At 36.8% G+C, this 25,283-nt stretch overlaps 1 protein-coding gene across 5 annotated transcripts in view; it reads right to left on the bottom strand.

Moving 5' to 3' along the window:
* CDC123 (cell division cycle 123) overlaps window positions 1–25,283 on the bottom strand; it is a 112,939-nt gene that overhangs the window by 61,691 nt on the left and 25,965 nt on the right. For all 5 annotated transcript variants that reach the window (XM_073229288.1, XM_073229290.1, XM_073229291.1 and 2 more), the window contains 4 exons: window positions 5,716–5,764; window positions 2,422–2,497; window positions 914–1,036; window positions 15–43 (listed from right to left, as the gene is read on the bottom strand). In XM_073229288.1, coding sequence (XP_073085389.1) covers window positions 15–43; window positions 914–1,036; window positions 2,422–2,497; window positions 5,716–5,764 — 277 coding nt within the window. The remainder of the gene's footprint in view (window positions 1–14; window positions 44–913; window positions 1,037–2,421; window positions 2,498–5,715; window positions 5,765–25,283) is intronic.

The following is a 25,283-nucleotide window of genomic DNA, read 5'->3' as shown; positions in this document are numbered from 1 at the left end:
TAGTTTTTACTTACCCTGCTGTCTCTATATATATCAAACACAACTGTAAAGGAGAAAAAACTCAAAGTTAATGCCAAACTATGATTTTCATGATCTAAGCTACCTTTTGATAAATACTATTAGTTACTTAAACAGTGAATATACTTGATCTTGAGGTCTTCATGCTTATAAATCTCAAAACTTCAAACATAAAAGGGCATCCTGCAATGTTTTATTACATAATTTTGTTTTCATTTTCTCTACCCTCAGCGATAATCCCTTATATTTATAAATGCAAACCAAACTGACATCATCTCAACCAGGTTCGCCATTACAAACAGGCTATATGTAGTAGTTAGTGAAAGGGGCATCAATCACTTTGGTGGGGAATGAAGTGAATACAGTCTGTGATCAGAAAGCATAAAATCTGGCTATGCTTATGGCATGCTTAATCTTTCTTTCAAAATCAAATCTGCCATAGACCTCCACTTTTCAAGCAGAAAAAATGTAAATCATAGCAGATATAATTTTAAGATGCATGAAAACTCTCATACAATATACTTTTAATTCTTAAAAACATCTCATAAATGTTTACTTTGTAATTGATGTTATCTGATCATTCAAATAAAAAATCTAGATAGATCAGTCAGCTAGCTAATCTAATCCTAAGAACAGTAGCATTTTATTCTCTGCTGATGGACTCTTCGAAATGTGTGATAACTGTCTCAGTATTAAAAAGGAACTCTCGTTGATTAAATATAAATTAATATACAAAAAAAAACCTATCAGCAATACCAAATAGCAATATAGTAAAACGCTTAAAATACAGTGTTTCAAATTGTTTTAAAATATGCACCACCAACCCTAAAGTAAGATTCAGTAACATTACATATATATTTCATTTCATTTCACTAGGTCAATAAAAAGTACTCACAGTCTTCATCTAAGAATTTATACTGTATGTGTTTCTTGAAAAAGTCTTGTATGCACCTGCAAATCTCTTCCTTTTGTTTAGAAATATGATCATAGTATTGTGTGTAGTCCCTTTGAGAAATACCTGATAAAAAAATGTTACATTCCATTATTATGTAATATTATTTTCAAAAACATCAAAATGTGCTTGAAACTTCTTCTATGAAAGAACCATTAAAGTGGGTCAGAAGACCAACCAGATGAATATTGCCACATTATATACAGAAAGAAAACTTAGCAGTTGTAGAGGTCTGTCTGGATAGGTGAATTCTAAAGTTCCATTTTCTTACTTTAGAAACAGTAGTTATTTTTACTTAGTACAATGGGAAGAATTCAAAGCTGTAAAAATGCTTGTTACGTAAAAACTGAAAAAAGCAATTTTAAGCCTGCACACTTAGTCAACTGCTGCTTTGATTTTTCCAATGAACTTTTCACCAATTGGTATTTTCCACTTTCTTAGGGAAAATTTAAAATATTCCTCACCATTATGACTCCCATATTAATATTGTACTTCAGAGAACAGCATGTTTTTCTTGTTCATATGTGCTACCCTGCCTTCACAAGCCTGATGTTTTAAGCCATGGAAAACAAACATTTCTATCTTCAGAGTGACTTGTTGACATTACTCCAAATGCTCTAAAGGGACTACTGTAAAACACCCTTGATTTGCCCTAGGCCTAGGAAAACGTTTTCTGCTCTGAAAGTAGGGCTTCCATCCAGATTCTTAATCGCATGCCAACATGTCTCCCTTCTTCAGCTGTGCTTACATGATGTTTTCATGAATACTTAACAATATAAATTCAAACACCCCAAGTTTCTTCTAGGTAAATTAATACATGTCAACATCACATTCAATAAATAAATAGTGTTGACTTGATTCTGTTCTAATTACACTTTTCTTGGTTAAAGATAAATTTCACTTCATGGAAAATGTGCATAAACCAAAAACAATAGCAAATTTTCTTCACTATTTAACTTGTATAAATATAAACCAACAAAATAGTAACATGAGAGGAAAGAAAATGGATGACTTTTAAATTATGCACTTACTTGTCCATATATTTTCTCTTGCTAGAATAATAAACAGTGTTCCAATAATAGAAAAAAGTTTCAAAAACTTGGCTTTTTATCTTACTTAAAATAAATTGTGTTTAGCTTTAATAGTTAAGAAAGTCCCAGAAAGTAAGCAGGTAATATTATGCATATCCTAACTTGGGAATGATAAAGACCATCATTTTCAGCTTTGGACTCCAGACAGACATGATTAATGCACAAGACTACTTGCCATGGAAACTGAATATGACCTCAGGATCCTCATCAGTATAGCATTCTAGAAAGTCAGTACCACTTGGTTAGAAGTAGCATCTGAGATAAAAACTGAATGTTACCCCCATCTTAACTACTAGAAACTTACTTACATCAAAAGCTTGTTTTCTTTTAATGATTACTTTCAAGGAAAAAAAAACTCACCAATAAGCTTGTTTTCTTTGACAAAACATCGGAACTCAGCCCCAGGAATTAATTCACACCATTTTCTAAGAACAAGCTGCAGGAAAGGAGAAAAGGAGAAAATAACACAACTACGTAACAAGGGAATGTTTCCTAGTCTTACAATTTTCTGTCAAGACCTTATCTTAACAACTGTCATTATCAAGCGGTTATTTTTAAAAAGGAATCATAAAATATCCCTGACACAAGATATAGGGAACAGAGCTATGGTCTTATTAGTCTAATAAGCACGGGAAGTTGTGTTAAAACTGCTTATGACAAAAATGCATCTTTGTCATTTATTCATCATTTTGAGAGTTCTGACATAATTTACAACTTCAAGGATGATGAAGTCGAATCTTTTCATGGTGCCACAAGTAGCCCTTTAATTCATGTTCTTTGCCCCTTTAAGAACATCAAAAAATAAAATAATTTCAAAGTTACCTACCTTAAGTACCATACTTAACTCTGACAAAATTATTATGGTCTGTCACAAAGAATTACTATAACCCTTCCACGACTTTCCCATTATTTTAAAGTAAAATGCTTCTACCAATGGCCCAAGTCATAAATGGATCTTATTCCTGTAATTAATTATTTAATATATGCAAATTCTCATATACTATTGAATTGCTACAATTTTATAAACAGTACAGTTGACAAATGTATGCTTCTGAGTCTGTTTTCAAAATATTCTCTAGGGAAAACTTAATTCTGTTCTTTTGAAGTATTAACTGTGATAAGCGGTGATGTCTCCAGCTTCCCTATGTGGTCTTACACCTATTTACCCTCCACATTTTGAGACAGAATCTGAATTACTCTAGGCTCCATTTCCAGAATCCCTCAGGGGGCTCCGTACCCTCCCTTCCCATAGTTTCTTGTGCATAGTAAGCACATACACACCATGTTTTACTACAGTCATTTGATAAAGTCTCTCTTCCCTTCTTAATAGTAACTAAGGGCATGGACCTGAGTCTTAATTATCTTTGTGTCCCCAGCACAAGTATATAATACCTAGCTGGTCCTTAAGAAATGTCAGTGAAAAAGCAAATATATAAGATAAGCAACCACTAAAAATTATGATTAAAAAAATATTTAATGAACTTGTAAAATACACTATGTTGTATGTGGAAAAAAAAGGTATGCAAATTATCTAATGAAGAGAGATTGTGTACACACACACACACACACACACACACACATACACACACACACCTCAAGAAAGGGAAGTTAAAGGCCAAAATGTTAATACTGAGGAGGACATATCTGGGTGTAGGTTCCTCATATTTTCTTATACTGTTAGATTTTTTATAGTAAGTTGCTTTTCTTTAAAAAAAAATTTTGTACTGTTAAAATATGCCTTACAAATTAAAAATGCACTGATGTCAATTTCCATTATTTTGAGCTCTTGGTCAAGTCCACCTAATTCTGTATTTGCCATATTTCTAAAAAGGACCTAATTATTAAATGAAGAACTAAAAAAATTATACTACTGCTATCTATTAAAAGCCAGTGCTGGCAAATAATTTTTTTAATGATTACAGTAATTTTTATTTAAGCAACAAAGAAATAAGCAATTGTTGCAAACTCCCATTAACTTTTTGGAAAATGTGCATAACCTTTACTTAAATAATGTTTTAGAAAGGTAATACATACATTGTGTGAAAAAATACAAAGGGTAAAAGGTGGATCTTTTTTTTTAACCACCCCAGGGCTGTCCCTCTGTCTTCCTCAGAGATAACTAGTGCTGTCAATTTCCCATACATCTTTCCAGAAATAATCTATGAATATATGAGCTTGTAGTGTATGTATATGTCTCTTTAAATGCATACAGACAGGCGTACACGATACCTAGGATTCTGCTTGCAACGTTTTCATTTTAATTACTCTAAGAATATCACCTAACGGCTTCTAAAACTGGGTTTTGAACCCTTTTACACTAATATGATGGCATATTCCCCAAAAAGCAGTAAAAGAGCTAACTGCTAGTGAAATATATTTTGGGGACAGATGATGACATCAAATGCCTCAGGGCAAGGTCAGAGAAACAATTTTTTTTTTCATTTTTTTTTTCCCAGCACAAAGTAATAAGAATCTGGCAGGTGGTTAATAGATGCTTGCTCAATGAAACAACAGATATGAATATATTATTACATAGAAATAATGTCATAAAAAATGCTGAATGACCTGGGAAAATGTTCATACTATGCTATTTTTTAAAAAAAAGTCTTCACAAATGGTATGTAAAGATCTTAATTACAGATACTAAAAGATTTACTAAGTGTTTGGTGGCCTGGTAAATAGAAAATGAACTGTCCTGCACCCCCAGTACACTCACACAGAACATACACCATTATCTTCCCAACACACTAAAAATTACTTGATACTACAAATCAGTGGACAAATTTTGAAAGCATCTGTATTTACAAAGGTGACTGGAAACAAACAGACAATAAAGACATTTTTAAAAAATTCACTGGACTAACTCTAATCAGTGTTATAAATCCAGTACAAATGTTTTGCACTTACAGAGCAGGATGGTTATCCTCTCCTCAACTAACTATGAGCTGTCAATTTCCAAAAGTATTACATTTTAACAATGCAAGTACAAGAAGAACCAGGAGTAATGATAAAGCGAGAGTCTATCATGCATACAGTTGAGATCTAGAGTCAGCATTTAAACGAAAAGTCTGCTCCAGATTCATTACTAACAGCTAAGAGGTTAATTGTATCCAAGAACACTGTGTGTGTGCATATGTGCCTGTGCGCATGGTGTATATACCTTCAAACTAAGAAAATATGGAATAAAAATTTGGGTTCTGCTATGTTTAAATTATTACAATTTCTAACAAAGCCACTATCCTTTTATTCTTACTCCTGCATGTCATTTTTAAAATTAGTGAATATAATAAATAAAAGGTCCTCTGGGCCTAACTGTAAATGGTGTTGACTGTTTTTCCTTATATACCAGGTTCAAAAGTTTACTCAGCTTAAGCTGAATGGTAAGAATAAAGAAGTTTCTGTTACAAAACAAAAGAAGTATAAAATATGTATATTCTGTAGCACAAATATACTATGTATACAGTATGTGTGTGTGTATATATATATATATATGCATATAAAATACATTTTATAACTCAGAAACTTAAAAATCCAATGGTTCTAGGTTCTACAGAAATTAATCCAAAAAAATTTCACTTAAAAATAAATAGCAATTCCCAACACATCTTCATCTAGGATTATTAACTTCATCAATATATAAAAAAAGATTCTTACCTCATATTCGATACAAGGATCTGGGGTGTCATCAGTACAATGAACAAATCTTTGAGGGTAAAAAAAAGGCAATTTCATCTTTTTTTTATAGTGTCAGTTTATGCACACACATCACTTACATTTAACATAAGAGCAAGGTTTTTACTAAAAGCATCCAGAAATAGGAGAATAATTTAAATTCAACTAACATTTATTAAGCACTATTTGACATCAGGCATTAACCTAGGCCTCCTGAAATGTTATTACTTAGTCCTCAAAATAACTTTATGAGCTACAATAATCTCATTTATAATCTCCATTTCTCTGTCACAAGACAAAAAACTAAGACCCAGAAATGACCAAATTTAATGACCAAGCCAGGACTCTAAGTCAAACTGTCTAGCTCCAGATTCCAAATGAAGGCAGGAAGGTACTGCTGTTTTATGATTCTCATGCTGTTCTTTGGGGCTGAACTAGGAGTCAACTTCACTGCTGACTTAATCTCTGCCATCTTCAACCACACAGTGGTTAATGTGCTTCCCCAATGTGCTATTTAAAAACGTATTTGGTAGAATTACTCATTCCTCCATTAATATTTATTATTTACATTATCTATTTTATATGTAATACTATATAATTATAAAATTAATTATTCCTCCATAATTATGACTTCATTGTTGCTCCCTCCCCCCAAAATATCCTGTTTCATAAACAATTTTTCACATCCTTTAATAAAAAATGCCCACCTATGGCAAGGACTGGCTGGGCACTGGGAATAACAAAATGACCAGGAGCCCCATACCTTTTATGAGGTTAGAACTGGCAGGGAAAGCTTAACAAGCAAAGGGTTTCAAAATGCTGAAAATAAAAATACTCTGCTAGCAGAACGGAAAGCCTGCTTGAGCTCTCTGCTGTGTGCAAGGAAGGGAGTGACAGTCAAGGTGGCTTCATGCAATGAGAAGAGAAGGGTCCAACGGACAGCAAAGGGGAGCCTAGGCAGAGCTAAAGGCAGGCGAAGGCACGGGCACAGAATGCCAGGGGAGAACTGCCAAAGACCACGGTGCAGACAAATGTTGGACAAGGAGGAGCATCCAGATCATGAAGGGCATTGTTTGCCCAACTAGGGAGGTTGTACTTTATTATATCGATACTGGGGAGCTAAAAAAGTTTCTAAATGTGTGAGGGAGATTAGGCTTTAGGAACATCACAATGGCAACGGTCCTGGATAGCATGGGGGAAGGGGTGGCAAGTTGAGTGGTGGAGAGATGAGTTCAAAGGCTGGCTGCAATAGCCCAGGGGAGATGAGGGTCTACTGCAGACAGGGGAGGAGAGGAGACTGTATAAAGATATTTAGGACACAGTCACTATTACTGGGTGACTAAAGTGAGAGGTGAGGCAGAAAAGAGGCCCACGATGACTGGGGTGTCTGGCTGGATGACCAGCTGATAGTGATGGGAATGCCATTCACAAAGAGATGGAAAGCCAGGTGATGTTGGGTGAGGCAAACACAGGACAAGACTATGTCTGCATGTGTGGAGTTGGACACATCGTAGGAGAATCACGTAGAGAAGCAACTGGAAATCAAGAAACTCAAAAGGCAGGGAGGAGTGGGAGATAATTATCCAGAAGTGATCATCGTATGGATATAATAGCTGAAATCAAAGAAGTAATAGAAGCAATCACCTCAGGCTGATGACAGAAGCCCAGGGAATACCAACAAGTAAAAAGTAAGCACAATGTGCTGTCAAAAGACATTTTCATTAAACACACACACACACCCCAAAAATTTCTTTTAAAGATATCTGAAGCAATATACAAGTATAATTGAGTTTGAGGAGCTTTTTAAATTTCCCTGAATATTATTAGGTTGGAATTCTCTACAAGCATTTATGATTTATACTACAAACAATAACAATTCTAATTTATTTGGTTGGCTGAGAAAATAAGCACTTTAATTCCTACAACTGGGCACTGCCTGATATAAATCTGAATTACAAAAAAAGAGACACATAGGATACTTTGTGAAAAGCAGAGGGCTTTCTCTGTATTTTTTTGTATTTTCTCTGTGAACAGGTATCATATGAAACATTTTACATTTGTCATCTCATTTAATCCTTGCAATAGTCCTATACCCACACTTATCACCTGAGGATACCAAGGCTCCAAGAAGTGATAAAATCTTGGGTGGGAGGGCACCCAACCACCTGCCCATTTCTCTCAAGGATGAATGTTGTGCAGCTGTTGTTAAAGCTCTCCAATTTATCTAGTGTTTGTGGGTTCAGTTAGAATCCACAAATACTAGATAAGTTGGAAGAAATATTTATGTACTTGCTCATCTCTTTCAATAAATATACCTAATAAATTTTTCTACATTTCAAAAGATTCCCTCACCTTTTTTTCCCCTAATTTAGTACAGCCTAAACATTTTAATTGGTAAAAAATGCTCATCATTTTAAAAATTCTATTATAAATTATCCTTAAGACATTTTCCTCAACTCCTTTTTAAATTCTAAATGAAAACATAAAAAATGCTAAAAATCCATGCAATATTTTAAGGGATTAAAAAACTGTGTGGGAAGAGAATTTTTCATAAAGAATTTTTCACATGAGAAAGTCACAATACAGTATGCTTTTAAATAATAAAAGAGGTCACAAAATAATACAATTCAGTACAATACAGCAATTTCATTTTCAAAAGCATGCATTGAGAAGTATCAAAATGTTAACAACAGTTCTTTTCCAGCAGTGACTGTTTAATTTCTTCGGCTGCTTATCTGTAGTATTTCTAACATTATATTTACCGTATCAAATATATATATTACACTTCTTTCAACTTCTAAATTTGAGGAAATAAAAAGTACATGAAAGGGCAAAGTGTATATATACTGCTTTTATAGTAAGAAGACTACTGGTTTACTTTAAAAGTTAATTTTACATTTTGCAATATATATAAATATTGAATTATTATACTGCACACCTTAAACCAATGTTATATCAATTATATTTGAATTGAAAAAAGTTACTATTTTAGTTTCCAACTAGACAATAATTATGATTAAACTGAGTTGCCTATCTTAATTTAAGTTATCTAAAAGACACAGGGAAATGGAGAGAAATGACAAAGGAATTTGAATAAACAAAATAATATGGCGTTATCTCAGTTAGTACAGTCAAAACTACTACCATTTTAATTCTTGAAATGTGATTTTAACCATGTGGGTGCCATATTTTTTTGTTAATCTGATACTAGAGGATCATTCTTTTTTTTTTAATATCAGCTTTACTGGGAAATAATTAGCATACCATGAAATTCTCCTTTAAAAAGGAGATACACAGTTCATTGGGTTTTAGTGTATTTACAAGGTTGTCCATCCATCACTACTGTTTTAATTTTCAAATATTTTTACATCCTAAAAAGAAACCCTGTATGATGATTCATTAAGTTACTCTTCATTCCCCCTTCTCTCAGTCCCTGGCAACCACTATTCTACTTCCTGTCTCTATATTTTCTATTCTGGATAATTCATATAAAATGGAGTTATACAATATGTGGTCTTTAAGACTGACTTCTTTTACTTGGCGTAACGTTTTCAACATTGATCCATGTTCTAGTATGTGTAAGTACTTGATTCCTTTTCATGGCCTAATAATATTGTATGGATAATATTACATTTTATTTACACATTGATCTGTTGATAGACAATTGGACTGTTTCCTTCTTTTGGCTTTTGTAAATATTGCAGTTAAAAACATCTGTGTACAAGTATTTGTTTGAGTACCTGTTTTCAATTCTTTTTTTTTTTTATTAAGGTATGTATCATTAAAATACAATTTTATGCTCAGGTTTCACATGAGCAACATTGTGGTTACTACATTCCCCCTATTAGCAAGTTCCCACCACATACTCTGTAACAGTCACTGTCCATCAGCATAGTAAGATGCTATAGAGTCACTACTTAGCTTCTCTGTGCCATACTTCCTTCCCTGTGTCCCCCCTATATTATGTGTGTGAATCATAATACTCCTTGGTCTCCTTATCCCTCCTTCAGACCCACTCTCCCCAGACCCTTTCCATTTGGTAACTGCTAGTCCATTCTTGTGTTCTGTGAGTTTGCTGCTGTTTTGTTCCTTCAGTTTTTTGCTTTGTTCTTATACTCCACAGATGAGTGAAATCATTTGGTACTTGTCTTTCTCCTCCTGGCTTATTTCACTGAGCATAATACCCTCTAGCTCCATCCATGTTGTTGCAAATGGTAGGATTTGTTTTCTTCTTATGGCTGAATAATATTCCATTGTGTATATGTACCACATCTTCTTTATCCATTCATGTACTGATGGATAAAGAATCATTCTTACTAATATACTACTCTATAAAGGACAAGGTAGATATGAAGGTTCTATATCTACCTATTTTGAAAACACTGCAGGAAAGCCAAAAGGAAGAATACCAAAACATACGCCTTCATTATTTAATTATTTTAATGTGTCTATATTCCTACAAATATTGATTCACCCCTTGGTTAATTTTCATACTGCTACGTTAAAATTGGTATACATTTTAACACATATTTGCATTCTACTATGCTATAACATTACTTTTTAAGTGTTGTTTGGTTTAACATTTAATGTTATTTTAAAAACTTCACTAGTTTCAGAAAGCAGAAGTGAGAACGTATGTGATATGAGAGATTATAGTTTAAGGCTTCTTATTAAGATGATTCACCATATGGCCAAGTATCATTCTTGAAAGGAGAGGAAAGTGCGCAGCCATCTCTGTAAGACTGAATGTAAAGGTCAACAATAATATTTTCAAGAACTCAGCCAAAAATATTGCAAAGAACTTACATTCTGGAAGAGGTAGGTTTACAAAGCAAAAATGAGTAAGCAATTAGAGTACTAAAAACACTTGAATTTTTGCAATCGTTATGTAAACTGGCAGTCCTAAAATTTCAGGTCAGGCAAAAAAAGAAAAAAAAGGATAAAAGGACTCCTTAAACCAGCACTACTTATTATAGTGAGAATACTAGTAGGAATAATATGAACAGAAAATTTAAGTATCCTAAAAGAAACAAAGAAATATCTTTGGTCTTATCAAATTTTAAAACATTTCTATTACTCCCTTCAATGACTGAACCAGGAACACAGATGATCAAAAAACTTGCATCTGACATGGAAACAAAAAACCTGATTCTCTCATTTCAAAAACTAACATTTGTATAACTACCAAAAGAAAAGCAGTACCTCAGAGAGGAAACAGCAAATCACTGATCAAAGAAAGCAATTTACAGAGAAAGAATTCTGAATGATTAAGACTACTTTAGCTTTAATTTCTATGAACACATAAGTAAAAAGTCATGTTAAGAGTTAATATAAATTTTTAAGTCCCAACTCAGCATATAAAATTATAACACATAAATTTTTGAGAAAAAGCAAAAAATATGAGATGATACCTAATACCTACCCAGTTTTAACTCAACAAATAAAGTTTAAATAAAACTTGGAAAATTGTTTCAATTATGAAGTAACAAGAAACCATTGGAGATCACCTTAGAACCTGGGCAATTGTTAGAGAATTCTTAAAGTTTTAACTAAAAATTAGTCTAGGTCCTAGATTTATAAGCATCCTTTATAAAACTGAAATAATATAGACATTAGCCCTGTATCTTACATCTTATGCCAGCATATTTTCAATATACTTTGAAATTAACCAGTTAACAGGAATTTTGGAGAGCAGTGCTCTAGGTCCAAATTTTTAAAAAGGAAAGAAAAGAATAGAAAAAAGGTCCTAGCCTAAAACTGCACGACCTGCACCAGCTAGCACTGATGACTGACAGGAGTGTCATCTTCTTTGTTTTTTATTTCTACCCAAGCTACTTACCAAAGCATTCCCTGATTTTAAACAAGGCTGCATTCCAGCCAGCCACATGATCTTACTACAGATAGGCATATTCACTATGCCTTCAACATGTCTTTAAGATTGACATGCTTTTTTCTGTGAACTTCATAAGTGTGATCAACAGTTTTTGTCATGCTGTTCCAAATATTTTATACATCAAAAGAGAACAAATGTAATACAGTCAATGATAAGGGCTCATGTGTGTGAAGCTAGAGGAGTGCGGACAATCAGAAAAGCATATAGTATACAGAAGGTGAAATGTGTCCTGTGCTTTGCCACAAGGAAAGAAGGAAAAGGATAAGAAAGGATACATGTGTATGGTCTGTGATGAGTTGTGCTACAATAAAGAGCCAGATGGAGGCAGAAAAGGAGACTCCTCTAGTGGAAAACACTGAAATTGAAGATGAGTCCCATTTGTTGTAGATAAAGTGGGAGATTCTAGCATTGGAGGTATAGATCTATATTACCTACTCAAATGATGCGAATTCTGTCTCTAAATTCAGACCAGTCAAAATGGCAGGAATGGGGGAAGGAGCACTAAGGTATTAGGATACTTTGAGAATAACATCCATGTGAAGTTACTTTACACAACTTAGGCATCACCTAAATCCCTTGACTAAAACTGCAATTTCAGCATTTTTATAAGTAATGAGAAAACATCCTCAATAAAGCTTTATTAAGTAGTAGTTAACAAGTTAACATCAATGCTTTAAAGTGGCATACCACCCCAGATATTTACTAGGGCACAGTTCTCACTGATAAGCTTTTTTAAAAAGTTGGAAGGTTACAACATTATACCTCACAGTAAACAACTCCTAAGTAGAAGAAAAAAATTTATATCATGGGCAGGAAAAAGAAAGAAAAGAGAAAAAGAGAGAGAGAGAGGGAAGGGAAAGGAGAGGAGAAGAGAGGAGAGGAAAAGAAAGAAAAAGATAGAGCCAGAAATAAAATAGGACTCAAAGTTCAGCATCATAGATTTTATTATTGGGAACCAAAATAAGTTTTGGTACACAGATCCCATGTCTTTAGACTTCACTGGTGGTGGAGAAGGAAAGATAAAAATAAATGATACTAGATTAAGGGTGATTGAGTGTATTTATTCTAGTTTTCATAGAGTTTTTCTTCAGGAAAAGATAAAATATGCTATCCAAAAACAATCTAAATAAAAGTTGTCATCTAAATAAATAAGCCTTAACAATTAACAATCACAAGAAAGGGGTTCTGTTAGATCCCATTTACATGGAAAATTTTACTCCTTAAACTATTGCTGCTAAATTTTAGGATTAAACCTTAACAAAATTAATAATCTTAAGAAAAACAATTGTGTTAAACATGGCTATTTAAATTACTAACACAGGAAAAGACTAGAAACAAAAAATGTTGCCGAGGATATGGACAAAGGGGAACCCTCCAACACTGCTGGTGGGAATGTAAACTAGGGCAACCATTGTGGAAAGCAGTATGGAGATTCCTCAAAAAACTAAAAATAGAAATACCATTTGACCCAGGAATTCCACTCCTAGGAATTTACCCTAAGGCAAGAGCCCAGTTTCAAGAAGACATATGCAAGGGAGATTGGATAAAAGATGGCGGTGTGAGAGGTAAGAGAGAGGATTCCTCCTAAAATTGCATATAATATGAAAATATAATTAATGCAACTAATCCTGAAAGAGCAACAGGAAAGAGGGCTGTGCCACACTGCATATACCTGGAGAAAAGAACAAACCTCACAAACAGGGTAATGTACCAAAGCCGTGGCCTAGTGGGACCCAAGCCCCTTCCCCATCCCAGCTAACTGGTGGGAGGAAGAGAAATGAGCAGGGAGGGAGTGGAGGCCTGGGACTGCTGAACACCTAGCTCTGTTAGCACAAACTTACATTTCATGGTGCTTTCATGGGGCTCTCATGATTAGGGGGTTGGGAAGCTAAGAGAGGCAGAATTCCTGGAGAGACTGAGATTCCAGCCACTTGTGGAAAGCAGGGATCCAGATCCAGCTGCTCTAGGACAGAAGAAAGGTGAGCAGTCTGAGAGACTTTCTAACAGCGAGAGGGCTGCTAAAGGGGCAAGGAATGCACAGAGCTTACTGCTCAGGAGAAAGGACAAGTAGACAAAATTGTCCGGGTGCACTCTGCCCAGCAGGTTGGGAACTTTGATGATATTCAGGCTCTCCAGCCCCCTGGCTGGCTACACAGCCTCACTATCATACGTAGCCTACTGGGCCTCTCTCCCAGCCAGCCCCACCAGGCTCGCAAACCCCAGCCTGGCATTAGGCCAGCCACAGGGAAGCCCAGTCTATAGCAGCTACAAACACAAAGCATAGAGGCTTATACCTGTGTGCTCAGCCCACTGGTTCTGGGAGTAGAGACAGGCATAGCAGCTAGGAAGCAGGAAACAGCTCTTTCCTCCCCCAAGTTACCAACACCACTCCCCTGCGACCCTTGACATTGCTCCAGGGGATGAGTAGCTCAAGAGAGAGCAGACTTCTGGACACTAGTGGGGGCCACATACAAATACAAAACGTAAAAGGAAACTGGTTCAAAGCAAAATTATGAATACAACACTAGAGAAAGATTGAAATGAAATCGACCTCTTAATCTTTCTGAAAGAGATTTCAAAATAAAAATCATTACCATACTCATGCAGGTACAGAAAAATACTCAAGAACTCAGGAATGAATTATGGTCAGAGATCCAATCATTACGGAACACAGCATCAGAAATGAAACACACAATGGAAGGTTTTAAAAGCCGATCAGATACGGTGGAGAGGAAAATAAACAGAAATTAGAGAAGTGAAATACAAAGAAGCTGAGACACACAGAGAAAATTGGATCTCTAAGAATTAAAGAATATTGAGAGAACTGTGTGAACAATCCAAACGGAACAATATTCAACTTACAGGGGTACCAGAAGAAGAAGAGAAAGAGAGAGAAAAAGGGATAGAAAGTGTCTTTGAGGAGGTAACTGCTGAAAATTTCCCCAATCTGGGGGAGGAGATAGTCTCTCAGGCCATGGAGATGCGCAGATCTCCCTACACAAGGGACCCAAGGAAGAAAACACCAAGACATATAGTAATTAAAATGGCAAAGATCAAAGACAAGGACAGAGTATTAAAGGCAGCCGGAGAGAGGAAAAAGGTCACCTACAAGGTAAGACCCATTAGGCTATCATCAGACTTCTCAACAGAAACCTTACCGGCCAGAAGAGAATGGCATGATATATTTAATGCAATGAAACAGAAGGGCCTTGAACCAAGAATACTGTATCCAGCACAATTATCATTTAAACATGAAGGAGGGATTAAACAATTCCCAGACAAGCAAAAGTTGATGAAATTTGCCTCCCACAAACCACCTCTACAGGATTTTTTAAAGGGACTGCTCTAGATGGAAGCACTCCTAAGGCTAAATGGATATCACCAGAGAAAATAAAATCATAGCAAAGAAAGCAGACCAACCAAATACTAACTAAAGGCAAAAAATAAAACCAACTACTCACAAAAGCAGTCAAAGAAAAGACAAAAGAGGACAGAATAAAACATCTAACATAAAAAGAATAGAGGAGGAGGAATAAGAAGGGAGAGAAATAAAAAATCACCAAACTGTGCTTATAACAGCTTAATAAGCGAGTTAAGTTAGACAGTTAGATACTAAAGATGATAACCTTGAAACTTTGGTAACCACAAATCTAAAGCCTGCAATGACAATAAGTACATATATTTTAATAATCACCCTAAATGTAAATGGACTGAATGCACCAATCAAAAGACACAGAGTAACAGAATGGATAAAAAAGCAAGACCCATCTATATGCTGCTTACAAGAGACTCACTTCAAACCCAAAGGCATACACAGACTAAAAGTGGTGGGACGGAAAAAGATATTTTATGCAAAGAACAGGGAGAAAAAAAGCAGGTGTTGCTGTACAAAATAGACAAAATAGACTTCAAAACAAAGAAAGTAACAAGAGATGAAGACATTCCATAATGATAAAGGGGTCAGTCCAACAAGAGGATATAACCATTATAAATATATATGCACCCAATACAGGAGCACAAACATCTGAAACAAATACTAACAGAATTAAAGGAGGAAATAGAATGCAATGCATTCGTTCTAGGACATTTCAACACACCGCTCACTCCAAAAGACAGATCCACCAGACAGAAAATAAGTATGGACACAGAGGCACTGAACAGCACACTAGAACAGATGGACTTAACAGACATCTACAGAACTCTACACCCAAAAGCAGCATGATACACATTCTTCTCAAGTGCACAAGGAACATTCTCCAGAATAGACCACATACTAGGCCACAAAAAGAGCCTCAGTAAATTTAAAAAGATTGAGATTCTACCAACCAACTTCTGAAACCACAAATGCATAAAACTAGAAATAAATTGTACAAAGAAAACAAAAAGGCTCACAAACACATGGAGGTTTAACAACATGCATCGAAATAATCAATGGATCAATAACCAAATTGAAACAGAGGTCAAGCAATATGGAGACAAATTACAACGACTGCATAAAGCCTCAACTTCTGTAGGATGCGGCGAAAGCAGTTCTAAGAGGAAATTATACAGCAATCCAGGCCCATTTAAAGAAGTAAGAACATTCCCAAATGAAGGGTCTAAAGTCACAATTATTGAAACTGGAAAAAGAAAAACAAATGAGGCCCAAAATCAGCAGTAGGGATATAATACAGATCAGAGAAAAAATAGATAAAATTTAGAAAAATAAAATAATAGAAAAAAATCAATGAAACCAAGACCTGCTCTTTGAAAAAATAAACAAAATCAGTAAGACCCTAGCCGCTAAGAGTTATTAACAGAAAAAGAGAATCTACACATATCAACAGAATCAGAAATGGAAAAGGAAAAATCAAGATGGACACACAGAAATACAAAAAATTATTAGAGAATACTATGAAAATCTATATGCTAACAAGCTGCAAAACCTACAAGAAATGGACAACTTCCTAGAAAAATAAAACCTTCCAAGACTGACCAAGGAAGAAACAGAAAATCTAAACAGACCAATTACCAGTAAAGAAATTGAAGCTGTAATAAAAAACTACCCAAGAACAAAACTCCTGGGCCAGATAGATTCACTGCTTAATTTTATCAGGCATATAGAGAAGACATAATATCCATTCTCCTTGAGGTTTCCCAACCACTGGAAGAGGAGGGAATACTTCCAAACTCATTCTATAAGGCCAGCATCACTCTAATACCAAAACCAGGCAAAGACCCCAACAAAAAAGAAAATTACAGACCAATATCCCTGATGAACCTAGATGGAAAAATACTCAACAAAATATTAGCAAACCAATTCAAAAAAAAAACAAGAGGATCATACACCATGATCAAGTGGGATTCATCTCAGGGATGCAAGGATGGTACAACATTCGAAAATCCATCAACATCATCCAACATATCAACAAAAAGAAAGAAACCACATGATCATTTCCATAGATGCTGAAAAAGCATTCGACAAAATTCAACATCCATTCATGATAAAAACTCTCAACAAAATGGGCATAGAGGGCAAGTACCTCAACATAATAAAGGCCATATACGACAAAGCCACAGCCAACATCATACTTAACAGCAAGAAGCTGAAAGCTTTTCCTCAAAGATCGGGAACAAGAAAGGGATGCCCACTCTCCCTTCTGTATTCAATAAAGTACTGGGGGTCCTAGCCACGGCAATCAGACAAAACATAGAAATACAAGGCATCCAGATTGCTATAGAGGAAGTCAAACTGTCACTATTTTCAGATGAGATGATACTGTACATAAAAAACCCTACAGATTACATTCCAAAACTACTAGAACTAATACCTGAATTCAGCAAAGTTGCAGGATACAAAATTAATACACAGAAATCTGAGGTTTTCCTATACACTAACAATGAATTAACAGAAAGAGAAATCAGGAAAACAATTCCATTCACAATTGCATCAAAAAGAATAAAATACCTAGGAATAAACCTAACCAAGGAAGTGAAAGACATACACCCTGAAAACTACAAGACACTCTTAAGAGAAACTGAAGAGAACACTAACAAATGGAAACTCACCCTGTGCTCTTGCCTTGGAAGAATTAATATTGTCAAAATGGCCATCCTGCCTAAAGCAATCTACAGATTCAATGCAATGCCTATCAAAATACCAACAACATTCTTCAATGAACTGGAACAAGTAATTTTAAAATTCATATGGAACCACAAAAGAGCCCAAATACCCAAAGCAATCGTGAGAAAGGAGAATAAAGTAGGGGGGATATCACCTCTAAACTTCAAGCTCTACTACAAAGCCACAGTAATCAAGACAATTTGGTACTGGCACAAGAACAGACCCACAGATCAGTGGAACAGAATAGAGACTCCAGACATTAACTCAAACATATACAGTCAATTAATATATCATAAAGGAGCCATGGACATACAATGGGGAAATGAGAGCCTCTTCAACAGCTGTTGCTGGAAAAACTGGACAGCTACATGTAAGAGAATGAATCTGGATCATTGTTCAACCCCACACACAAAAGTAAATTCGAAATGGATCAAAGACTTGAATGTATGTCATGAACCCATAAAACTCTTAGAAGAAAACATAGGCAAAAAATCTCTTGGACATTTAACATGAGCAACTTCTTCATTAACATATCTCCCCGGACAAGAGAAACAAAAGCAAAAATGAACAAGTGCGACTATATCAAGCTGAAAAGTTTCTGTACAGCAAGGGAAACCACCAAGAGAACAAAAAGGCATCCTACAGCATGGGAGAATAAATTCATAAATGACAGAGCTGATTAAGGGTTGACATCCAAAATATATAAAGAGCTCACCCACGTTAACAAGCAAAAAGCAAAATATCCAATTAAAAAAAAATGGTCAGAGGAGCTAATAGATAGTTCTCCAAAGAAGAAATTCAGATGGCCAACAGGCACATGAAAAGATGCTCCACATCGCTAGTCATCAGAGAAATGCAAATTAAAACCACAAGGAGAGGCGGAGCCAGGATGGCGGCGTGACTAGAGCAGTGGAAATCTCCTCCCAAAAACACATAGAGCTATGAAAATATAACAAAGAAAAATCTTCCTAAAATAGAGACCACAGGACACAGGACAACATCCAGACCACATCCACACCTGCAAGAACCCAGCGCCTTGCGAAGGGGGTAAGATACAAGCCCCGGCCCGGCGGGACGCGAGCGCCCCTCCCCAAGGCTCCCGGCGGGTGGAAAGAAACCGGAGCGGTTTTTTTTTGGCGAGTGCTTTTTGGAAGCCTTAAAGTGACAGGGACCCCGGTGCTAGGGAGGCAGGGTGGCAGGACCGGTGAGCAGGTGCCTGGGACCGGTGCCTGAGGGTAAAGAATATCCCGCGTTTCTTCCTGCGGGACCGGCGGGCGGGTGCCTGAGACCGGCGCCTGAGGACGGAGGAAATCGTGCGTTTTTCCCCTTTTTTTTTTTCTCTTTCTGGCGAGCGCTTTTTGGAAGCCTTAAAGGGACAGGGACCCCGGTGCTAGGGAGGCAGGGTGGCGGGACTGGTGAGCGGGTGCCTGGGACTGGCGCTTGAGGACAAAGAATATCCCATGTTTTTCCCTGCGGGACCGGGAGGCGGGTGCTTTTGGAAGCCTTGAAAGGACACGGACCCTGGTGCTAGGGAGACAGGGCAGCAGGACCAGTGAGCGGGTGCCTGGGACCGGCACCTGAGAACAAAAAAAAAAAAAAAAAATCGCGTGGTTTTTCCTTTTTTTTTCTTTCAGTTCCTTCTCTCATTGTTGCAGTTGTTGTTTTGGTTTGGAGAGTGCTTTTTGGAAGTCTTAAAGGGGCAGGACAGGTCACTTAGACCAGAGGCAGGGAATCTGGGGATCTCTGGGCACTCTAACCCCCTGGGCAGCAGGGAGCACAGAGGCTCCTTATGGAGATAAATAGCCCCCCGGCCGCTCCCCCTCCAACGGGGCTCCACCATTTTGGAGGAACAGCCCAAGCCAGGCCAAGCCCACAGCAACAGTGGAGATAAACCCCAAAGCAACTGGGCAGGAAAGCAGAAGCCCTGTCTGCGCACAGCTGCCCAGCACAAGCCACTAGAGGTCGCTATTCTCCCAGGAAAAGGCCACAAACCAACAAGAAGGGAAGCTCTTCCAGCGGTCACTTGTACCAGCTCTGCAAACTATCTCTATCACCATGAAAAGGCAAAACTACAGGCAGACAAAGATCACAGAGACAACACCTGAGAGGGAGACAGACCTAACTAGTCCTCCTGAGAAAGAATTCAAAATAAAAATCATGAACATGCTGACAGAGATGCAGAGAAAAATGCAAGAGCAATGGGATGAGATGCAGAGAAAAATGCAAGAGCAGTGGGATGAAGTCCGGAAGAAGATTACAGAGGTCAGGAAGGAGATCACAGAAGTGAAACAATCCCTGGAAGGATTTATAAGCAGAATGGATAAGATGCAAGAGGCCATTGAAGGAATAGAAGCCAGAGAACAGGAATGTATAGAAGCTGACATAGAGAGAGATAAAAGGATCTCCAGGAATGAAACAACACTAAGAGAAATATGTGACCAATACAAAAGGAATAATATTCGTATTATAGGGATACCAGAAGAAGAAGAAAGAGGAAAAGGGATAGAAAGTCTCTTTGAAGAAATAATTGCTGAAAACTTCCCCAAACTGGGGGAGGAAATAATCGAACAGATCATGGAATTACACAGAACTCCCAACAGAAAGGATCCAAGGAGGACAACACCAAGACACATAGTAATTAAAATGGCAAGGATCAAGGACAAGGAAAGAGTTTTAAAGGCAGCTAGAGAGAAAAAGGTCACCTATAAAGGAAAACCCATCAGGCTAACATCAGACTTCTCGACAGAAACCCTACAGGCCAGAAGAGAATGGCATGATATACTTAATGCAATGAAACAGAAGGGCCTTGAACCAAGGATACTGTATCCAGCATGACTATCATTTAAATATGATGGCGGGATTAAACAATTCCCAGACAAGCAAAAGCTGAGGGAATTTGCTTCCCACAAACCACCTCTACAGGGCATCCTACAGGGACTGCTCTAGATGGGAGCACCCCTAAAAAGAGCACAGAACAAAACACACAACATATGAAGAATGGAGGAGGAGGAATAAGAAGGGAGAGAAGAAAAGAATTTCCAGACAGTGTATATAACAGCTCAATAAGCGAGCTAAGTTAGGCAGTAAGACTAAAGAAGCTAACCTTGAACCTTTGGTAACCACGAATCTAAAGCCTGCAATGGCAATAAGTACATATCTCTCAATAGTCACCCTAAATGTAAATGGACTTAATGCACCAATCAAAAGACATAGAGTAATAGAATGGATAAAAAAGCAAGACCCATCTATATGCTGCTTACAAGAAACTCACCTTAAACCCAAAGATAAGCATAGACTAAAAGTCAAGGGATGGAAAAACATATTTCAGGCAAACAACAGTGAGAAGAAAGCAGGGGTTGCAGTACTAATATCAGACAAAATAGACTTCAAAACAAAGAAAGTAACAAGAGATAAAGAAGGATACTACATAATGATAAAGGGCTCAGTCCAACAAGAGGATATAACCATTCTAAATATATATGCACCCAATACAGGAGCACCAGCATATGTGAAGCAAATACTAACAGAACTAAAGAGGGAAATAGACTGCAATGCATTCATTGTAGGAGACTTCAACGCACCACTCACCCCAAAGGATAGATCCACCAGGCAGAAAATAAGTAGACACACAGGCACTGAACAACACACTAGAACAGATTGACCTAATAGACATCTATAGAACTCTACATCCAAAAGCAACAGGATATACATTCTTCTCAAGTGCACATGGAACATTCTGCAGCATAGACCACATACTAGCTCACAAAAAGAGCCTCAGTAAATTCCAAAATATTGAAATTCTACCAACCAATTTTTCAGACCACAAAGGTATGAAAGTAGAAATAAATTCTACAAAGAAAACAAAAAGGCTCACAAACACATGGAGGCTTAACAACATGCTACTAAATAATCAATGGATCAATGAACAAATCAAAATAGAGATCAAGGAATATATAGAAACAAATGACAACAACACTAAGCCCCAACTTCTGTGGGATGCAGCGAAAGCAGTCTTAAGAGGAAAGTATATAGCAATCCAGGCACACTTGAAGAAGGAAGAACAATCCCAAATGAATAGTCTAACATCACAATTATTAAAACTGGAAAAAGAAGAACAAATGAGGCCTAAAGTCAGCAGAAGGAGGGACATAATAAAGATCAGAGAAGAAATAAACAAAATTGAGAAGAATAAAACAATAGCAAAAATCAACGAAACCAAGAGCTGGTTCTTTGAGAAAATAAACAAAATAGATAAGCCTCTAGCCCAACTTATTAAGATAAAAAGAGAGTCAAAACAAATCAACATAATCAGAAATGAGAATGGAAAAATCACGACAGACTCCACAGAAATACAAAGAATTATTAAAGACTACTATGAAAACCTATATGCCAACAAGCTGGAAAACCTAGAAGAAATGGACAACTTCCTAGAAAAATACAACCTCCCAAGACTGACCAAGGAAGAAACACAAAAGTTAAACAAACCAATTACAAGCAAAAAAATTGAAACAGTAATCAAAAAACTACCCAAGAACAAAACCCCGGGGCCGGACGGATTTACCTCGGAATTTTATCAGACACACAGAGAAGACATAATACCCATTCTCCTTAAAGTGTTCCACAAAATAGAAGAAGAGGGAATACTCCCAAACGCATTCTATGAGGCCAACATTACCCTAATACCAAAACCAGGCAAAGACCCCACCAAAAAAGAAAATTACAGACCAATATCCCTGATGAATGTAGATGCAAAAATACTCAATAAAATATTAGCAAACAGAATTCAACAGTATATCAAAAGGATCATACCTCATGACCAAGTGGGGTTCATCCCAGGGATGCAAGGATGGTACAACATTCGAAAATCCACCAACATCATCCACCACATCAACAAAAAGAAAGACAAAAACCACATGATCATCTCCATAGATGCTGAAAAAGCATTTGACAAAATTCAACATCCATTCATGATAAAAACTCTCAGCAAAATGGGAATAGAGGGCAAGTACCGCAACATAATAAAGGCCATATATGATAAACCCACAGCCAGCATTATACTGAACAGCGAGACGCTGAAAGCATTTCCTCTGAGATCGGGAACCAGACAGGGATGCCCACTCTCCCCACTGTTATTTAACATAGTACTGGAGGTCCTAGCCATGGCAATCAGACAAAACAAAGAAATACAAGGAATCCAGATTGGTAAAGAAGAAGTTAAACTGTCACTATTTGCAGATGATATGATACTGTACATAAAAAACCCTAAAGACTCCACTCCAAAACTACTAGAACTGATATCGGAATACAGCAAAGTTGCAGGATACAAAATTAACACACAGAAATCTGTAACTTTCCTATACACTAACAACGAATCAATAGAAAGAGAAATCAGGAAAACAATTCCATTCACCATTGCATCAAAAAGAATAAAATACCTAGGAATAAACCTAACCAAAGAAGTGAAAGACTTATACTCTGAAAACTACAAGTCACTCTTAAGAGAATTTAAAGGGGACACTAATAAATGGAAACTCATCCCATGCTCATGGCTAGGAAGAATTAATATTGTCAAAATGGCCATCCTGCCCAAAGCAATATACAGATTTGATGCAATCCCTCTCAAATTACCAGCAACATTCTTCAATGAATTGGAACAAATAATTCAAAAATTCATATGGAAACACCAAAGACCCCAAATAGCCAAAGCAATCCTGAAAAAGAAGAATAAAGTAGGGGGGATCTCACTCCCCAACTTCAAGCTCTACTACAAAACCATAGTAATCAAGACAATTTGGTACTGGCACAAGAACAGAGCCACAGACCAGTGGAACAGATTAGAGACCCCAGAAATTAACCCAAACATATATGGTCAATTAATATTTGATAAAGGAGCCATGGACATACAATGGCAAAATGACAGTCTCTTCAACAGATGGTGCTGGCAAAACTGGACAGCTACATGTAGGAGAATGAAACTGGACCATTGTCTAACCCCATATACAAAGGTAAACTCAAAATGGATCAAAGACCTGAATGTAAGTCATGAAACCATTAAACTCTTGGAAAAAAACATAGGCAAAAACCTCTTAGACATAAACATGAGTGATCTCTTCTTGAACATATCTCCCCGGGCAAGGAAAACAACAGCAAAAATGAGCAAGTGGGACTACATTAAGCTGAAAAGCTTCTGTACAGCGAAAGACACCATCAATAGAACAAAAAGGAACCCTACAGTATGGGAGAATATATTTGAAAATGACAGATCCGATAAAGGCTTGATGTCCAGAATATATAAAGAGCTCACACGCCTCAACAAACAAAAAACAAATAACCCAATTAAAAAATGGGCAGAGGAACTGAACAGACAGTTCTCCAAAAAAGAAGTACAGATGGCCAAGAGACACATGAAAAGATGCTCCACATCGCTAATTATCAGAGAAATGCAAATTAAAACTACAATGAGGTATCACCTCACACCAGTAAGGATAGCTGCCATCCAAAAGACAAACAACAACAAATGTTGGCGAGGCTGTGGAGAAAGGGGAACCCTCCTACACTGCTGGTGGGAATGTAAATTAGTTCAACCAGTGTGGAAAGCAGTATGGAGGTGCATCAAAATGCTCAAAACAGACCTACCATTTGACCCCGGAATTCCACTCCTAGGAATTTACCCTAAGAACGCAGCAATCAAGTTTGAGAAAGACAGATGCACTCCTATGTTTATCGCAGCACTATTTACAATAGCCAAGAATTGGAAGCAACCTAAATGTCCATCGGTAGATGAATGGATAAAGAAGATGTGGTACATATACACAATGGAATACTACTCAGCCATAAGAGGTGGAAAAATCCAACCATTTGCAGCAACATGGATGGAGCTGGAGAGTATTATGCTCAGTGAAATAAGCCAAGCGGAGAAAGAGAAATACCAAATGATTTCACTCATCTGAGGAGTATAGGAACAAAGGAAAAACTGAAGGAACAAAACAGCAGTGGAATTACAGAACCCAAAAATGGACTAACAGGTACCAAAGGGAAAGGAACTGGGGAGGATGGGTGGGCAGGGAGGGATAAGGGGGGTAAGAGGAAGGGGGGTATTAAGATTAGCATGCATGGTGGGGAGGGAGAACGGGGAGGGTGAGCTGCACAACACAGAGAGGACAAGTAGTGACTCTACAACATTTTGCTAAGCTGATGGACAGTAACCGTAATGTGGTTGTTAGGGGGGACCTGATATAGGGGAGAGCATAGTAAACATAGTATTCTTCATGTAAGTGTAGATTAAAAATTAAAAAAAAAAAAAAAGAAAGAAAGAAAGAAAGAAAGAAAGAAAGAAAAGGGGGATTACTCCTTAACAAGATAAAACTATTGGTAAATCAAAGATCAATCCATGCTTTAAATATCCTTAATGTTGATCACCTAAAGGGTGTCAGATGATCAGCTATGGAGGTACTCTTTTCTGATAATATTCCTTTCTCTTAACAAAAAAAAAAAAAAAGCAGTTACTGTGTGCTGACCTCCAATGAGTTCTGCACAGTGGTACAGAGGGCATGT

Source organism: Manis javanica, chromosome 2, assembly GCF_040802235.1.
Source record: "Manis javanica isolate MJ-LG chromosome 2, MJ_LKY, whole genome shotgun sequence".
Taxonomy (NCBI): Eukaryota; Metazoa; Chordata; class Mammalia; order Pholidota; family Manidae; genus Manis; species Manis javanica.
The sequence above is the reverse complement of the archived record's forward strand: the minus strand, read 5'-3'. Positions and strand labels throughout refer to the sequence as shown.